General features: G+C 48.1%; 2 protein-coding genes across 2 annotated transcripts in view; one reads left to right on the top strand and one right to left on the bottom strand.

Moving 5' to 3' along the window:
* Positions 1–3,083, top strand: part of LOC113586414 (EMILIN-3) — a 14,175-nt gene extending 11,092 nt beyond the window's left edge. Inside the window, exons 5-6 of the mRNA XM_027024508.2 lie at positions 1–341; positions 756–3,083. The exon at positions 1–341 is cut by the window's left edge and continues 150 nt beyond it. Coding sequence (XP_026880309.2) covers positions 1–341; positions 756–2,027 — 1,613 coding nt within the window. The 3' untranslated portion in view covers positions 2,028–3,083. The remainder of the gene's footprint in view (positions 342–755) is intronic.
* Positions 3,084–11,942: 8,859 nt separating this feature from the next.
* Positions 11,943–18,695, bottom strand: part of b4galt5 (UDP-Gal:betaGlcNAc beta 1,4- galactosyltransferase, polypeptide 5) — a 34,726-nt gene continuing 27,973 nt past the window's right edge. Inside the window, exons 2-9 of the mRNA XM_027024523.2 lie at positions 18,221–18,337; positions 16,211–16,324; positions 15,936–16,063; positions 14,935–15,051; positions 14,263–14,450; positions 14,055–14,177; positions 12,602–12,703; positions 11,943–12,428 (exon numbers count right to left, since the gene is read on the bottom strand). Of these exons, the coding sequence (XP_026880324.2) occupies positions 12,281–12,428; positions 12,602–12,703; positions 14,055–14,177; positions 14,263–14,450; positions 14,935–15,051; positions 15,936–16,063; positions 16,211–16,324; positions 18,221–18,337 (1,037 nt within the window). The 3' untranslated portion in view covers positions 11,943–12,280. The remainder of the gene's footprint in view (positions 12,429–12,601; positions 12,704–14,054; positions 14,178–14,262; positions 14,451–14,934; positions 15,052–15,935; positions 16,064–16,210; positions 16,325–18,220; positions 18,338–18,695) is intronic.

An 18,695-nucleotide genomic window follows, 5' to 3' on the forward strand; every position in this document is an offset into this window, starting at 1 on the left:
TGGGCAGTGCCCCCCGCCTGTCAGACCCCACTGTGGGCGTTGGCGTCCTAGACAGTGGCGAGGGTCTTCCCGTCCTCGGCGAGCTAGTGGGCAGGGTCACAGAGGTCAAAGATCAGCTGCGTGATAAGAGTACCATGTTGGAGGAGCTCCGTGGCATGGTGCTGGGTCACGACGGGCACCTGAAGAAACTAATGGAGTCCGCCAATGGAAGACCGATCCCTGCTAGCATGGACCTCAGGGCTCTGGAGGAGGCGCTGGACGCCAGGCTGGCTGGTGTGAGGGCAGAATTTGATAAGAGGCTGACCAGCCTGGAGATCCATTGCAATGAGAGGATTGAACAGGTGGGGGCATCATTTCTTACTCTATATGGTTTTATGACCTTGAAAGAATTAATAGCGAAAGCGCTGCAAAACCTTACAGATAGATGTGTTTGTAAGTGGTGTGGTTGAAGGAATTAAAGAATCTTGTTTTAACAATGAAGCTTCGTTGTTAAGAAAAGACCTTGCCCAAAACCTAAACCTAGCCTTAACCCTAACCCTAGACCTAGCCCAAGCCCTAAACCTAGCCTTAGTTTGATATGAAATATGAAACCACATAATTAGAGGACCAACACGCCTTTAGTTATACTGTGGACAATGAAGACAGTTCATCTTTTGTAATTAAAAGGCAAATATTACTGCCCCAGTGTAAGAGTCACAGATGGTGTTTAGTGAGGGTGCAGATTTGCAGCGTTAACCCAGCACTGTAACACTCAGGTACAGCAGGAGTGTCATCAGGAGCAGCTGAGCGGTCAGAGCCTGGAGGGCCGTGAGGCAGATCTGAAGGAGGAGCTCCAGAGGCTCAAGACGCAGGTGCAGGGCCTCACGCTGACCGAGGTCAGCCTGTCGCAGCGTGTGCAGCTGCTGGAGGAGGCTGTCAGAGACCTGACGGAGTCACAAAGGCAGCTGCAGGTGGTGCTAACGGAGCAGACACTCCACATGGAGGGACTGCTGGATGCCCGCCTGGTCGGCATAGAAGGCAGAATTAACGTCACCAAGAGGGGCGAGGGCGGGCCAGGCAGGTCAGATGTGGGGGCAGGATCCTTGGATGGGTTTAACCCCCTTCTGGACAAGAAGCTGAGGAACCTGGAGGAGAGGCTGATCTTGGTGGTGGAGGAGCTGAGCAATGCCACGGCCCCATCCCTGCTGGAGGGCCAGGTGGTGCCAGCGCTGGAGACCGAAATCGAGAACATGCGTCGGAGGGTGGAGACCGAACTGGATGGCCTTCAGAATCAGCTGACGGACCTGGAGCTGCTGTGCACATCGACCTGCTCTCCCGCACCCGGCCGGGACTCCACCCAGGACTTCCAGACTGAGGTGGAAGAGTGCAAGGAGGTGGAGAAGAAGCTGTCAGAACGCCTGGACGCTCACTCTGACATGCTAGAGCGCCTGAACAGAACGATGCAGGGCGTCATGGTACAGCTGGCCCGCGACGAGCAGGACATGCTGCAGGGGGAGATCACCCTCCTCAAGATCAACGTCAACTCTGTGAACCGCACATTGAAGGGGCTCCGCGACTCTGTACACCTGTTCACCCGAGAGGTGGGCCACGCCAACTCCTCCTGGCAGACACGTGAGCAGCGGCTGTCGTCGCAGGTGCGGGGCGTGGCGGAGCAGGTGGGCCGCCAGGCGTCGCTGCTGGGCGCGGGCGAGCGACGGCTGATCCAACTGAAGGGTGAGCTGCAGGGCCTCAGGCACCAGCTGGAGAGCGAGCTGCACATCTGCCGAGGCACGGCCCTGGGGGTGCGTCGAGAGGTGATGGGTGTGGAGAGCCGCGTCAGCCGCGTAGAAGGCCAGTGTGGCAGCCTCAGCGAGCTGGGACGTGAGCTGGAGAGGATCCGGGCGGAGCTAGAGAGCCACTCGGACACCTACCTGGCGCAGGTAAATGGAACACTGGCCAGCCACACCCAACAGCTGGCACAGCTGAAAGATGGGCTGGAAGAGTGCGTGAGCAAGGCAGACTCCGCCCAGCAGCAAGGTGACCAGTAGCCCACAGGCTACAGACTCCGCCCAGCAGCAAGGTGACCAGTAGCCCACAGGCTACAGACTCCGCCCACCAGCAAGATGACCAGTAGCCCACGGACTACAGACTCCACCCACCAGCATGGTGGCCAGTAGCCCACAGGCTACAGACTCCGCCCACCAGCGTGGTGACCAGTAGCCCCAAGGGTACAAACTCTGCTCTAGCTTGTACAGATTAGCAGTTTCCTTTCCTTTGATTTAGCTTCCATTCTTCCTCAGCAGGGCTGTGTTCTGTCCTCTTTCACTCTGTCTCTACTGTTCTGTTCAATAACTTAAGGACTGTATCCTTATATCAGGTCTGGTTCAGACCAGTTTTTCCCTGTCCCTCTGCTCAAGTAACCCTGCTTAGCACTGCTTACAGTGATGTAACACACATTCTGATTACAGTGATGTAACACATTCTGCTTACAGTGATGTAACACATTCTGATTACAGTGATGTAACACACATTCTGCTTACAGTGATGTAACACACATTCTGATCACATTGATGTAACACACATTCTGATTATAGTGATGTAACACATTCTGATTACAGTTGTGTAACACACATTCTGCTGCAGTGATGTAACACATTCTGCTGCATGACTGAAATCAGGTGTTTCAGCCCAGGGACCGAGGAACACTGGAATAGGTGATTAGTAAGATCATAGCTAACACACAGCAATGAGAATGATGTCAGAACTATAAGCTGCTACAGGTTTCTAAAACCACTCACTCCCATTCCCCTCTACATTCTTCTCTTTTAAAGTTACTGTATGTCAACAATAATGGTGCTAAACATATTTTATAAACCTTGTGGTGTGTGAATTGTTTGTAAGAGAAATATATGCCTCTGACTTATACTGTATTTGTTTTTTGTTGTTTCTAAGAGATTATAATTTTTCAAGATTAAAAATGTTTTAAAACCCTAAGTGAAATAAGTGAAATGTTGGAAACACTGCATTGGCAATCACTCATAAAGATGGCTTGGTTGTGATGGTTTCAACATTTACCACCAGAGGGCAGCAATAACTTAAATAAACATGACCCTCAGGAGTCATTAGTTGTTTATTTCCTGGCTCTGTATGCTCTCTCTCTCTCTCTCTCTCTCTCTCTCTCTCTCTCTCTCTCTCTCTCTCTCTCTCTCACTCACTCGTGCACACACACACACCATGTGCATGCACACATGCACAAAGACACACACAAAGCAATGAAAGGAAGATGGGTTGTCTATGCCAAATTGTTACAGACTACATTTTTTGGACTTGCTATTTAACATAACACACTACTAACATAAACAAAGCACTACTTAACAAACAACATGCCACTTTACACAAAAACAACACACGACTTAACATAAGCAACACACTACTTAACATAGATTAACACACTATTTAAACAATACACTACTTAACAAGCAACACACTACTTAATTTAAACAATACACCACCTAAAACAGTACACTGAGGAACAAACATATTCCTTAAGAATATAAGAAGTGCACTGCAGAACAGTGCTAGATATCAAACACTATATATATATATATATATATATATATATATACACGCACACACTCACATATACTGTCTGAACTAAAACTTTCTTACATGGATCTGAGCATTTCTACTGCATTCCATCCTCAGATCTCGATTTGGAAAGTCACTATGGTTACATATTCAACTCCTGTCCTGAAACTGGAGACCAGTGACTCAAGTGACAATGAGACCAGTGTGCTGATTGTGTCGTATAGTGCTCTGGTTCAAAACCACAATTATCACTGGCCTGTAGTGGGTGCTACGGACAGTTATGCAGTGTTGATTTATGTGGTTGTAAGTTTTATATCAGCTTCAACATTCTGTTTAGTCTGGGTGTTTTATATGAGACAAAGTAAAACAAATGTTAAAAGGTAGAGGATAAACAGACATAAACAATAAAGTACTAATGGTTTATAAACAGCGGTCGGTAGGCTTGTGTGTGCGTGCGCTCTAACAAGGGAAACCACGCAGTACTGTTGTTACTGAGAAGAGCTTTCCACGCAGAGTTGCCAGTTTAACTCACATCTGTGTCATGACGCACCTGTAGTAAATGTTTGAGTCTGTGCAAACCTTCATACTTTGTGAGCACACATGCGTGTGTGTGTGACAGTGTACGCAGTTTCCTTTTCCGTCTAGCTGAACTCTTAGTCACACTTAGACAGATCCTATTTCACATAGAGGATACAGATAGCATCACAGGTTCTACGTTTACTGTTGGCAGTACAACTGGACTTTATTGCTGTCACGTTGGTATAGTGACAGTACACGTTTCAGAGAGAGAGAGTTGGCCATTAAAGAGACCCTAAAATACCCAGAGTGCTCTGCTGGAGGATGCTGAAGGATGCTCTTTACTGCAGCTGTGGCAAAAGAGAACCGGCAGGGACAGACAGGAAGTGTGCGAGGCAGGATGTGTGCCAGACTGGAAGTGCTGCCCACACTCATATTTGCAGAAGGTCAGCTCAAGGGCTTAGAGCTACACACGGCAATATGTTTGGGTTTGATTCAAGTGAGATGGCAGCTTGGTATCTGTATTTTTTTAACAAGCGATTTTTAACAGGGATTAAGACAGGGTTTAAATAGAAGAACCAAAGGTAGAAACAAGGGACAGGTGCAAGCAATCAAACGAGGAGAGAAGAAAACGAAACTATGGCATGGACCCCAAACACACAAGACATGAAACCACGGAAGCTGGAACCTGGGAGGGACTAATCATGACAATAGCAGTGTTACAGCAGTATCATAGCAGTAGTGTTACAGCAGTGTTACAGCAGTATTACACCAGTAGTGTTACAACAGTGTTACAGCAGTATCATAGCAGTAGTGTTACAGCAGTATCATAGCAGTAGTGTTACAGCAGTATTATAGCAGTAGTATTACAGCAGTATTAGAGCAGTATTACAGCAGTAGTGTTACAGCAGTATCATAGCAGTAGTGTTACAGCAGTATTATAGCAGTAGTATTACAGCAGTATTAGAGCAGTATTACAGCAGTAGTGTTACAGCAGTATCATAGCAGTAGTGTTACAGCAGTATTATAGCAGTAGTATTACAGCAGTATTAGAGCAGTATTATAGCACTATTACAGCAGTATTACAGCAGTATCATAGCAGTAGTGTTACAGCAGTATTATAGCAGTAGTGTTACAGCAGTATTATAGCAGTAGTATTACAGCAGTATTAGAGCAGTATTATAGCACTATTACAGCAGTATCATAGCAGTAGTGTTACAGCAACATTACAGCAGTAGTGTTACAGCAGTATTAGAGCAGTATTACAGCAGTATCATAGCAGTAGTGTTACAGCAGTATTATAGCAGTGTTACAGCAGTATTATAGCAGTGTTACAGCAGTATTATAGCAGTAGTATTACAGCAGTATTATAGCAGTGTTACAGCAGTATTATAGCAGTAGTATTACAGCAGTATTAGAGCAGTATTACAGCAGTAGTGTTACAGCAGTATCATAGCAGTGTTACAGCAGTATTATAGCAGTAGTATTACAGCAGTATTAGAGCAGTATTACACCAGTAGTGTTACAGCAGTATCATAGCAGTAGTGTTACAGCAGTATTATAGCAGTAGTATTACAGCAGTATTAGAGCAGTATTATAGCACTATTACAGCAGTATCATAGCAGTAGTGTTACAGCAGTATTATAGCAGTAGTATTACAGCAGTATTAGAGCAGTATTATAGCACTATTACAGCAGTTTTACAGCAGTATCATAGCAGTAGTGTTACAGCAGTATTATATCAGTAGTATTACAGCAGTATTAGAGCAGTATTAGAGCAGTATGATAGCACTATTACAGCAGTATTACAGCAGTATCATAGCAGTATAATAGCAGTAGTATTACAGCAGTATTACAGCAGTATAATCGCAGTAGTATTAAAGCAGTATATTAGCAGTAGTATTACAGCAGTATTACAGCAGTATTATAGCAGTAGTATTACCGCAATACTATAGCAGTATTATAGAAGTAACATTACAGCAGTATTATAGCATTATTACTGCAGCACTACAGCAGTATCATAGCAGTATAATAGCAGTACTATTACAGCAGTATTATAGCAGTATTATAGCAGTAGTATTACAGCAGTATTATAGCAGTATTATAGCAGTAGTATTACAGCAGTATTACCGCAGTATTATAGCAGTATTTTTGTGGTATTACAGTACTATAACAGCAGTAATAAAGCAGTATTACAGTACTATTATAGCAGCATTACAGTACTTTTATAGCAGTAATACAGCAGTATTATAGCAGTATTACAGTACTATTACAACAGTATTATAGCAACATTACAGCAGTACTATAGGAATATTACAGAACTATTATAGCAATATAGCAGTATTACAGCAGTATTCTAGCAGTATTACAGAAATATCATAGCAGTATTATAGCAATATTATTACAGTTATATGCAGACTTTTATTGTTCTTAGGCAAATTTTAAAACATTCCACGAGTATACAGGTAGACAGCTAATGTGGTTTATAATTACACTGAACCTTCACTAAAGACGCAGACTAAAAGCCTCAATGTCTCTGAATGCTGCAGGAACAGTCTGTTACCAAACCTGCCCAGCCAAATTCATCAAGGACAGCAGCGAGGAACATGTTTATAGTGTTGTTTATGGAAATCAGCTTTCACAAAGACATGTGTTATTTAATACAGAAGGTAAAGGCTGACATTTGGTTGTGGCAAGTGATGAGATTATAATTATGTTATTATAAACAAAAGATCTAATAGATCTGGAGAATAATCTGTGTGCGAGACAATGCTGTAGTGATACAAATGAAACAGAATGTATACATTTCTTTTATTATTATTTTATTAATAATACAATCATAATCTAATTTATAATATGTCAATTGTGTACTTTCGTTTTTTTGGTTTTTTTCACTAGACAACACATGAGTTGTAAATCTATTTCTTTTTGGCAATTTGCTGATGGGATGGATGGATGGATTATACAAAAGCCAGTGTAACACACCTCACAGTGGCCCTCCAACCCCACTCCGCCCTCTGTGTTATGTAACATACCTTCCAACTGCTTTTCAGAACACTGGACATCAGCAATCTCACACAAAGAAAACCACCAAGCACAAAAGGTCAGACGGAGTCATGGCTTTATATCTTGTTTATTTTGATATTTCTGCCAGTTCAGTGGTAATCATTAAAAAAAGACTTCACATCTTAAACATCACCTACACGCCAAACATACGACTTGCACATAAGGCCAAGATGATACGAGTGGCAGATGGCTTTAGATCAAGGAGACAGCTCCTTAAGTCACAAAGAAGATCATTTATCATCATCATCATCATCAATTATCATCATCTTATCTAAACACATTTTTTGTGTTCATAAAAAGACACTTAGCACTTAGAAGAATGAGGAATTCGGAGATGATTACTGAGGTGCTGGTTTGGTAGCTGTATGATAAACATTATACAGCAGGCTGAGGTCCTTAGTAAGACACAGTGTCGCCTCACTGATGTCCTTACTACACTGAAGAGTGACTCACTGATGTTTGAAGCTCTGTTGTCTGTCTGAAGTGATGTATTTTGTCTGAACCTATTGTGTTGGACGTTGGAGTTTGTGGCATTCTGAGAAACGTAACTGGCACCAAAGCAGCCTCGGTAAACACCTCCACGTTTGTTCAGTATTACTGCAGCATTCGTAGTGATCTGCATGACCGTTGCCTCCTAAAACATTCTTAACATATGCATTAGGATTTTAAATAGATCCGACGTTAAAAAATTAAAAAATAATAAAAACAATATTGAATAAATTAAAATTTTGTTTAAGGCTTCCGTTCATTCGAGGGGTAGGATGTGGTTCTCCTGTCATCACAAACGGACCTGAACAGAACATTCCATCAGGAACAGAACATTCCATCAGGAACAGAACATTCCATCAGGAACAGAACATTCCATCATGGTTCTGGTTGAATGAAGAATGGCGTAGGCGTCTCTACACCAGACAGAGCTGAAAAATCAAGTTACCCTAAATCAGAAGACCAGTGAGACTGGTGTCAATATTTCAGATATTTCCTGTGTGTCAGTTAGGGAAACTGATTCAGGACAAAGCATCGACATACTAAACCTACAGGCAAATGACATGAAGCACTATTCTAACTCCAGAGCCCAAGCTTGGCAGAGCACAGCCATTTTGGTCAGATGCCAAGAAAGAAAAGGAGACTGAACCTGGCAGAAAGTCTCCAGTGCTCACAGAGAGATGAGAGGAGAAGCGTCACGACATAGAGAGGAGGCAAGACTTTAAACACCACCCTACCCTTACCCCACCCGACACCACCCTACCCTTACCCCACCCAACACCACCCTACCCTTACCCCACCCGACACCACCCTACCCGACACCACCCTACCCTTACCCCACCCGACACCACCCTACCCTTACCCCACCCGACACAGCCCTACCCGACACCACCCTACCCTTACCCCACCCAACACCACCCTACCCTTACCCCACCCGACACCACCCTACCCGACACCACCCTACCCTTACCCCACCCAACACCACCCTACCCCTTACCCCACCCGACACCACCCTACCCTTACCCCACCCAACACCACCCTACCCGACACCACCCTACCCTTACCCCACCCAACACCACCCTACCCGACACCACCCTACCCTTACCCCACCCGACACAGCCCTACCCGACACCACCCTACCCTTACCCCACCCAACACCACCCTACCCTTACCCCACCCGACACCACCCTACCCGACACCACCCTACCCTTACCCCACCCAACACCACCCTACCCCTTACCCCACCCGACACCACCCTACCCGACACCACCCTACCCTTACCCCACCCAACACCACCCTACCCTTACCCCACCCGACACCACCCTACCCGACACCACCCTACCCTTACCCCACCCAACACCACCCTACCCTTACCCCACCCGACACCACCCTACCCGACACCACCCTACCCTTACCCCACCCAACACCACCCTACCCTTACCCCACCCGACACCACCCTACCCGACACCACCCTACCCTTACCCCACCCAACACCACCCTACCCCTTACCCCACCCGACACCACCCTACCCGACACCACCCTACCCTTACCCCACCCAACACCACCCTACCCCTTACCCCACCCGACACCACCCTACCCGACACCACCCTACCCTTACCCCACCCGACACCACCCTACCCTTACCCCACCCGACACCACCCTACCCGACACCACCCTACCCTTACCCCACCCAACACCACCCTACCCCTTACCCCACCCGACACCACCCTACCCTTACCCCACCCAACACCACCCTACCCCTTACCCCACCCGACACCACCCTACCCTTACCCCACCCGACACAGCCCTGACTCCTGTCAGAGTGGCACAGACCGGGGTTCAGCTGGAAAAACAGGTCTCTCGCTCCCCTGATCTCTCTCCTTCTTTCTCTTTCTCCATCGGCATCTTCATAAACATGACTCGCGCTCAGCTAAGCAGATGATGTATCGTAGTGTTTTTTCCTTCATGCAATTCAGTGCATTCGCTTCTCATTTTAAACATCACACCTCTGCTTTACAGAAGCAATTAAGACAATTAGACTTAGAATCAAAAGAAATAAAGCAAAACAAGAATAATAACAAAAAAACAGCAAAACAAAAATAATAAAATCAACCACAGGGGAAAAGATGTCCATAAAGAAATCATAAATACAAGAGAACCTGCCTCTGAGATGCACTTAACACACACACACACAAACACACACAGGTATGTACGGCATTACAAACCCTGTGTGTAGTGATCATGTACCAGTGTGTGAGTTTGTAAGCATGTGTGTGTGCGCGCGTGTGTGTGTATTAGGTGATTTGTAATCCTGCAGCCTAGCATGGTCTGCAGGCCAATTATCCAAGGCCGACAAACGAAACACATGAAACATGAAACACATGAGACAGGTGACATGTGAGACTTGTGAGACAGAGACTCTAATGGACTATTGCAAATAGCTTCACTTATGGCCCCCTGTTATACACACTGGCATATAGGTAGCTAGAGGCACTGCCTGAATGAGGGAGGAGGATGTATTACATATGTGCACAAACACACACACACACACACACACACACACACACACACAGGAGATTGCTGTGGGATACTAACTTCCCCATCCACTGTAGGTTTTTGGGTCTTATATAATCTATGCAAACACACACACACACATGCATACACGCAGGATTTCCACAATGGGCAGTGTGTCCTCACTGGTTGACAATGATGCACCATCATAGGTTTCTCGCTTAAAAAACAGCTCTTTTAAAAGGCGCATTAATTACTGATATGGTAGTATGTTCACACAACAGTTTTATCATCTGAAATTATGCAAATATGTCAGTGTTCTAACAGCTCCCCTAATCCCTAACCCCTACTCCTAATCCCTAACCCCTACCCCTAATCCCTAACCCCTACCCCTAATCCCTACCCCTAATCCCTAACCCCTACCCCTAATCCCTAACCCTTAATCCCTAACCCCTACCCCTAATCCTAATCCCTTAATCCCTAACCCCTACCCCTAATCCTAATCCCTAACCCCTACCCCTAATCCCTAATCCCTAACCCTAATCCCTAACCCCTAACCCCTAACCCCTACCCCTAATCCCTAACCCCTACCCCTAATCCCCAATCCCTAACCCCTACCCCTAATCCCTAACCCTCACTTTGTCTGAGCCTTGTGCTGTGAAGGTTGTGTTTTCTAACTGCACTGCCCACAGATGAATGAGGAGTTTGGCTGAAGTGACGTATTCCGAGAGTGCAGCTCAAGGTCCTCTCACTGCTTTTACAACGGACTGTTCCATGCGGAGGTCGGGAAACACTCCTGCAATATCAGCACAACACTGGGGCAATTATGGGATAACTGTGGGGCAATTCTGCTAGGTGCCCCCTGTGTAAACAAAACAAAGTGTGAAGCCAGTGCCTCACTGTGTAAACATCACTGCTCAGAAACGTTCGGTACATGAGATAACTGGAATGAAATGAACAGCAGATAAACAGGCGCTACCTCAATTCATATTTTAAACATCAAGTTTCTGGAGAGGTCACCCAAAATGTCTAACGTGCTTGATAGACAGCAGTGCTTAATTAGCAGGAGAACAAACGGCAGCTAGCATAACTGCACTAGAACTCCCATCGCTGCTAGCAATGCTCTAGTGCTCAGACCTGAAGAGTAGCGGTGTAGAGGAGGAACACCGTCGGGACACGCCGTCGGGACACACGACCTGCCACACCACAGCCTCTCTCTGCCAGCTCTCTCTCACACACACACACACACAGACACACACACACACACACAGACACGGGTGACACACACTGTGCATGTTCAGAGACTGCACTACAACTTTCAAGATTATGTTATGTTATGTTTTTAAAGACAGTGTGTGTGTGTGAGAGGGATTTGCACAGCTATGCCCTACGACAGCATCCACGCTGCCATGACACACCCAGCCTCCCTAGATTCATACTGATAAAGGAAATTCAAACCCATACAAATGGTCAACATTTTCAAATGTCCTTTAAATGTTTTATGTCCTGGCATCAAAATAGACTGCTGCACCATCACACACGCACGCGTGCACACAGTCACTCTGGTTTACTCCTATAACTTGTACATGGTTTCTGTCCAGCTCATATCAGTGCATGTTTCTGTTTCTCTTGCACAGAACCTGCTGTGCTTCTTTCTGAGGGAGGAAAGGAGGAGGAGCCAGTGCAGGGGGCAGTGCCTCCGGCTGCCTCCTCATTCCCACTGTAAACAGTGGACCCAACTCTCGGTGCTGTGGTGCCCGGTTGGTCAGAAGACACGGCACTCATTGCTGTTGTGGTGCCCGGTTGGTCAGTGAAAGGGAGTATGTGCCCAGAGACGGAGGCGCGGGCTCTGCCCAGTCCCCGGGAGCTCCGCCCAGCGGACATCAGCCTGGGGAAGTGACGTGAAGACCGCAGAAGAGTGGAGGCAGACGAAAACTCGATATGCAACAGCGTGATGGTGGACAGAAGCAAACACCAGCTCCTGGGTTTGGGCTCGGAGCCGTTCGGTGATGGGACCGGAGAGAACAGAAGTAGCAAAGGTGACGCGTCCTGGACAGAGTCGTGGCTCAGCTGGGTGGGGAGGACACACTGGTCCCCTGCTCTGTCCTCCTGCACAAGGGGACAAGCCAGGAGCCTCAGTAGTCTGCAACCAGAGCCAGGTCTCGACTCAGAGCCACGGTTATGTTGGTGTAGAGGCGCCTCCTGGACACTACGGGGGAGTAGTGTAAGTTGTTCAGGCCATCCAGCTTCTGCCTCTCCTTAGAGTGCCGAAGTAGCGTGTACCTGAGAATGACAGAGGGTCGGTAAACTCTAGGGTCAGAGCGGGGTCATAACGGGCAGGGTAACAGAGGTGAGATTGGGGAGGGCAGAGCAGGGTAGGAACGGGGAGGGTAACAGGAGGCTGTGTGAATGTGTGTGTGGGGGGGGGATCAGGGTGGGGTAAGAATGTAACTGACCTGCCCAGGAACTGCACCTCTCCTCGATGGTGGTGGGGTATGGACATGTAGCGGCCGATCTCCCCTAGAGGGCGACTCACAGTGTACCCAGCATACTGGACCCTGTCACACCGTGAGAAAGTGACCACAGCAGTGAGCCAACTGAGACTAAGGACCCTAAGACCGGAGCACCACACGTATTCTAGATGAACTCTGACCTCTGCCCTTCACACTTCAGAGAAAAACATCCCACTATTATCAGCTTGTGTGATCTTCAGTAGCGGGAGATAATTCTATCATCTCTCATCTATCTTCTATTCTATATAGACTGTAAAGTTAACAAAAACGCTGCCAGCATCGTTGTGATTTTTACAACTACTCAGGAAAAAATATATTTATAAACTATTTAGAAGGATAGCTTTCTGCTAGTTGTAAGAGACCTAAAGAACGTGGACTCATTTCCTCTAATTATATGGTAAACAGTAGCCTGAACAAAACATGCTTCTCAACAGGCTCAGTTGGCATTGCCTCCAGCAGGTGACGATGATGAGTACCAGACACTCAGGCAATCGGTTTTGTTTATTTGAAAAGCACTGCTGCAGGTGTGAGGAATTTAGTATCCTCTTCGGTGCTACAGTGTGTGAGTGCTGTGGTCTGGGACATGTGCCACAGTGTGTGTGTGTGTTGCGCTCTGGGACATGTTGTAAGGGTTGGCGCCAGGCCGAAGCCCCTTCCGGTCACCAGAGGGAGGCCTCGAGTCAACCACACCACTAATCAGGCTTAACACTCCACAGCTGGGCTAGACTTTATATAAGCCCAGTGAACCAGTGAACCAAGTATTGAGGTCTGTGAGCTCTCGTGCTACACCTCACTTTTGTGCTGCGAGAGTGTCCGTGTCTTCACACGTCCCCTCCCTTCTCCAGTTTTCCCCTCTCGAGTCTGTCTCTCTCCGGAGGCTTCCCTTAACCATTCCAGTTCCTCCCCGTTTTCTGGTTTTGTCTGGGAAGTTTTAGTTTGAGTTTTCCCCAGTGCATCGGGGTTGCCATTTCTTCCCGTGGCATCCTTTGTTCTACCTTTTTTTCCACGCTCGGCGTGGTGTTTAGTTTTTCCTTTTGTTTTACCTGACCCGAGGTCTAACTGTTCGGCACATGGGCCCACCATTGTTAGAACGTGGTTGCTCACCCAGTCGGCTGTAGGCATCATCAGGTATCATGACCTGGGTTTGAGACCACCTTACACATGTTATAGTGTGTGTGTGCTGTGGTCTGGGACTTGCTATAGTATGTGTGTGCTAGCGTGTGTGTGGTGTGTGCTACAGTGTGTGTGTGTGTGTGTGTGTGTGTGTGTGTGTGGTGTGCTCTGGGATGTGTGTGTGCTGTACCTTGGGACATGTGCTACAGTGTGTGTGTGCTATGGTGTGTGCTGATCTATTCAGAGTCTCTGTTTGCCTTAGGAGGATTTATAAACACCTCACCTGTTCCAAAGGTCATCATCCTCCCCACCCCAGCCCCAGAATGCATTGGGAAAGCCATTTATCCTCTGAAACTGCTCAGCAGTGAGGCCACTGACCCCCCCGAAAAACTCATCATACGGCAGCCTGCGTAAATAAAACAAACCCATAAGAACTTCACCATAGAGAAGGGGTGTGTGTGTGTGTGTGCATGCATTCCAAAAGCGCTCACATGTACGAGTACTTGTTGAGCTGGACAGCGTAGTGCCGTGGCATGTCACTGCAGCCGTAGTAGTTCCTGTCGTTCTCCAGGATGTGGTCAACATCATGGAAGATCACACAGTCCCACTGGAGGTCTTTCATTGCCTCCCTGAAGCCCACGTTGAACAGCATGGCACGGTTGAAGGGCTCATAACCCGCCTGTGGAGAAGACACGAACACACACACACACACACACACACACACACACACACTTGAGCCTTGCCGTATGATGATCTCAGTATTCTTGAGGAACCTTTGCTCCTGAGGGGGTGGAGTCTAATCTAAACAGCAGATGATTGGCTGCTGAGCACTGACAAGTTTTTCGAGCATCAGCCCCAGATCTCCTGTGAACTTCAGACTCCCTCCAACAGATAAAACTTTACAATTATGATCCACAACTCTGATAAGGATAAAATTATTATTTATGACTCTCAATGTACCTCGTGTGTTTGTGTGTGTGTGTGTGTGTGTGTGTACTACCTTACTCTATTATAAGAACAGTAAGCAGAGTGCAAGTAGTTTCACAACAGAGGGAAGAAAACCTTTGCACATTCCAGTGGTGCTTAAGCCACCACACCCCTGCCCCGCCCACCGCTCCCTGCCCCGCCCACCACACCCCTTCCCCGCCCAACTCCACCTTTACCTGCTCAATGACGTAGAGGGCGAACTGGAGCCTCTGTCTCTGCAGTGCTGGGATGAGGTGATGCAGTAAGATGGGCAGATGCTCATAACGATTTCGGAAAGGCACCAAGATGGCCACCTATCCAGGAAGGAAGAATGGTGGATATACTGGCAGGACCTGCCTGTTCAGGCAGTAGCCACACAGTCAGACCGGGTGTTATTCTGGCCTCTGCTTGTTCCTGTGTGTGTGTGTGTGTGTGTGTGTGTGTGTGTGTGTGTGTGTGTGTGCACGTATGGGTGTATATATCATAATTGTGTGTGTTTGTGTGTGTGATCGTCATAATCTTTATAAATCACACTCAGGCAGAGCTCCGGCTACCTGACAGGTCTTACAAAAGACAAAGATTATTCTTCTGTTTTCATGGGTTAGTTGAAACATGCTGATAAAGACTTTTTTTTAACATTTGCTGTGGTGTAGCTGTGGAGTGATCTGGAGAAGTGAGAAAAGAAGTGATCTGCAGGAGTGAGACCTTGTGCTTTGCTTTCTCTCTCCTTACATGCTCAGACACTGAGCAGAAACCAGAGATGGCTGGATGGATGGATGAAATAAAAATGAATGGCTGGACTGATGGACATCTTTCTGAACCTAGTCATTTATTTTATCCTGGATCTATTTCTGAGTTTTGGCCAATTGCATTTTAATTTCTGTGTAACTTTGATGATATTGGAGTCATTTATTTCACCATAGTGTTGATTAGCTTTCAGTCCTTTAGTCAGGACAGTGAGAGGCAGAAACAGACAGAGAGAGAGGCAGGCAGAAACAGGCCGAGACAGAGACAGGCGGAGAGAAAGACAGGCAGAAACAGGCCGAGACAGAGACAGGCGCAGAGAAAGAGGCAGGCAGAGACAGAGACAGGCGTGTAGGTGAGTGTGTTCGCCAGCTAGCAGTGTGGAGGAGCAGTGTTAACCATTAACCCTATTATCCAGCTAATAGTTCAACAGAGAGATGAAACCCAGTCTCACCTTCCAGCGTGGGACACAGTCCTGAGGCTTCCAGTGACCACCAATCAGAAGGCTGGGATCCGTCTGCAGCAAGGTCCTCTCCACATCTTCCATGGACCTCTCGCTCATATCTACCAGCAACCGGCCCTCTGAGGGGAGGGGAGGGGAGAGAGGACATTGTATTAGGACACTATGATGCTCACATGATTAAATAATTACTGAACAAATTCATCAGACAACAACAGAAACAGACGCGTTAAGCAGTGGGACTCATGAGAGGACATGGCAGCACATACTCATGGTAGGAAGTCTCTCAGGGCAGACATCACTGGATAGGTATGTGAACCCCATCGGAAGATAGGGGGAGGATGGGGCATCTGTCTCATTCAGGCTAAAATCATACGGATAGTCTGAGAGAGATAGAGAAAGAGAGGAAGAGATACACAGAGTAATGTTGCGTATATGAGAATGTGCAGATCCATACATAAATTCATCAGCTCACAACAAATGAGCCGTCACATCAGTTATGGAAGGCAATTTATTATCAGCGCAGAGCAGAAATTACTTTCCTGTTTTCTGTGTATTCAGACCTGAAACATCAGCTGAGGGCAGCGTTAATGCAGAGGGTGGTGGTGAGGTTAGTGAAGCTCTGGGTGGAGGTTGCTGATGTTAGGGTTGAGCCGGGTGGAGGGAGGTGGGGTTAGTGGAGCGGTGGGTGGAGGGTGGTGGTGGGGTTAGTGGAGTAGTGGGTGAAGGGTGATGGTGGTGGTGGGGTTAGTGGAGTAGTGGGTGGAGGGTGGTGGTGGGGTTAGTGGAGTGCTGGGTGGAGGGTGGTGGTGGAGTTAGTGGAGTGCTGGGTGGAGGGTGGTGGTGGGGTTAGTGGAGTAGTGGGTGAAGGGTGATGGTGGTGGTGGGGTTAGTGGAGTGCTGGGTGGAGGGAGGTGGTGGAGTTAGTGGAGTGCTGGGTGGAGGGTGGTGGTGGGGTTAGTGGAATGCTGGGTGGAGGGTGGTGGTGGGGTTAGTGGAGTAGTGGGTGGAGGGTGGTGGTGGAGTTAGTGGAGTGCTGGGTGCAGTGGGTGTAGGAGGGAGGTACTGGTGGGGTTAGCGGAGCGCCGGGTGAAGGGTGGTGGTGGAGTTATTGCAGTGGTGGATGAAGGGTGGAGGGTGGTGGTGAGGTTAGAGGAGAGTGGTGGGTGGTGGTGGTGGGGTTAGTAGAGAGTGGTGGGGTTAGTGCACAGTGGTGGGTTGTGGTGGTGGTGGGGTTAGAGCAGAGTGGTGGGGTCAGTGGAGAGTGGTGGTGGTGGGGTTAGTGGAGAGTGGTGGGTTGTGGTGGTGGTGGCGTCAGTGGTGGTGGGTTAGTGGATAGTGGTGGTGGTGGGGTTAGTAGTGGTGGTTGTGGGTGGTGGTGATGGTGGTGGGGATAGAGGAGAGTGGTGGGTGGTAGTGGTGGGGTTAGTGGAGAGTGGTGGGGTTAGTGGAGAGTGGTGGGTAGTGGTGGTGGGTTAGTGGATAGTGGTGGTGGTGGGGTTAGTAGTGGTGGTTGTGGGTGGTGGTGATGGTGGTGGGGATAGAGGAGAGTGGTGGGTGGTAGTGGTGGGGTTAGTGGAGAGTGGTGGGGTTAGTGGAGAGTGGTGGGTAGTGGTGGTGGGTTAGTGGATAGTGGTGGTGGTGGGGTTAGTAGTGGTGGTTGTGGGTGGTGGTGATGGTGGTGGGGATAGAGGAGAGTGGTGGGTGGTAGTGATGGGGTTAGTGGAGAGTGGTGGGGTTAGTGGAGAGTGGTGGGTAGTGGTGGTGGGTTAGTGGATAGTGGTGGTGGTGGGGTTAGTAGTGGTGGTTGTGGGTGGTGGTGATGGTGGTGGGGATAGAGGAGAGTGGTGGGTGGTAGTGGTGGGGTTAGTGGAGAGTGGTGGGGTTAGTGGAGAGTGGTGGGTAGTGGTGGTGGGTTAGTGGATAGTGGTGGTGGTGGGGTTAGTAGTGGTGGTTGTGGGTGGTGGTGATGGTGGTGGGGTTAGTGGAGAGTGGTGGGTGGTAGTGGTGGGGTTAGTGGAGAGTGGTGGGGTTAGTGGAGAGTGGTGGGTAGTGGTGGTGGGTTAGTGGATAGTGGTGGTGGTGGGGTTAGTAGTGGTGGTTGTGGGTGGTGGTGATGGTGGTGGGGTTAGTGGAGAGTGGTGGGTGGTAGTGGTGGGGTTAGTGGAGAGTGGTGGGGTTAGTGGAGAGTGGTGGGTAGTGGTGGTGGGGTTAGTGGAGAGTGGTGGGTGGTGGTGGTGGGGTTAGTGGAGAGTGGTGGGGTTAGTGGAGGTCCATACCAGTTCCGTTGCTGTAGGCACTTCTCACAACCTGCTCCAGGACCTGAGCCCCAATACTGCGGACATTCTCCCTGATCCTCACCCCCCGAGCCTGGACCATAAACAGGTACTCATTCACTGGAGAAAAAGAGAGAGAGAGATAGTGAGCAAGAGCAAACTCATATGAACCACCAACTGTCATAAAATAAAAATATTTCACAACAAATGTTTCTTTTCATGATAGCTGTAGTATTCAGGCAGGTATATTAAAACCAGCAGAATGGTGACTGAATCTTGTACTGCTCGCGTGACACTCAGGAATGCAGCTTTAACATTCCAGTGCTCTAACATTCCACAGCACTCTCTCTGAGCCCACACTAGTGCACGCTCACTCTGAGCCCACACTAGTGCACGCTCGCTCTGAGCCCACACTAGTGCACGCTCGCTCTGAGCCCACACTAGTGCACGCTCGCTCTGAGCCCACACTAGTGCACGC

This window comes from Electrophorus electricus, chromosome 24, assembly GCF_013358815.1.
Source record: "Electrophorus electricus isolate fEleEle1 chromosome 24, fEleEle1.pri, whole genome shotgun sequence".
NCBI lineage: Eukaryota > Metazoa > Chordata > Actinopteri > Gymnotiformes > Gymnotidae > Electrophorus > Electrophorus electricus.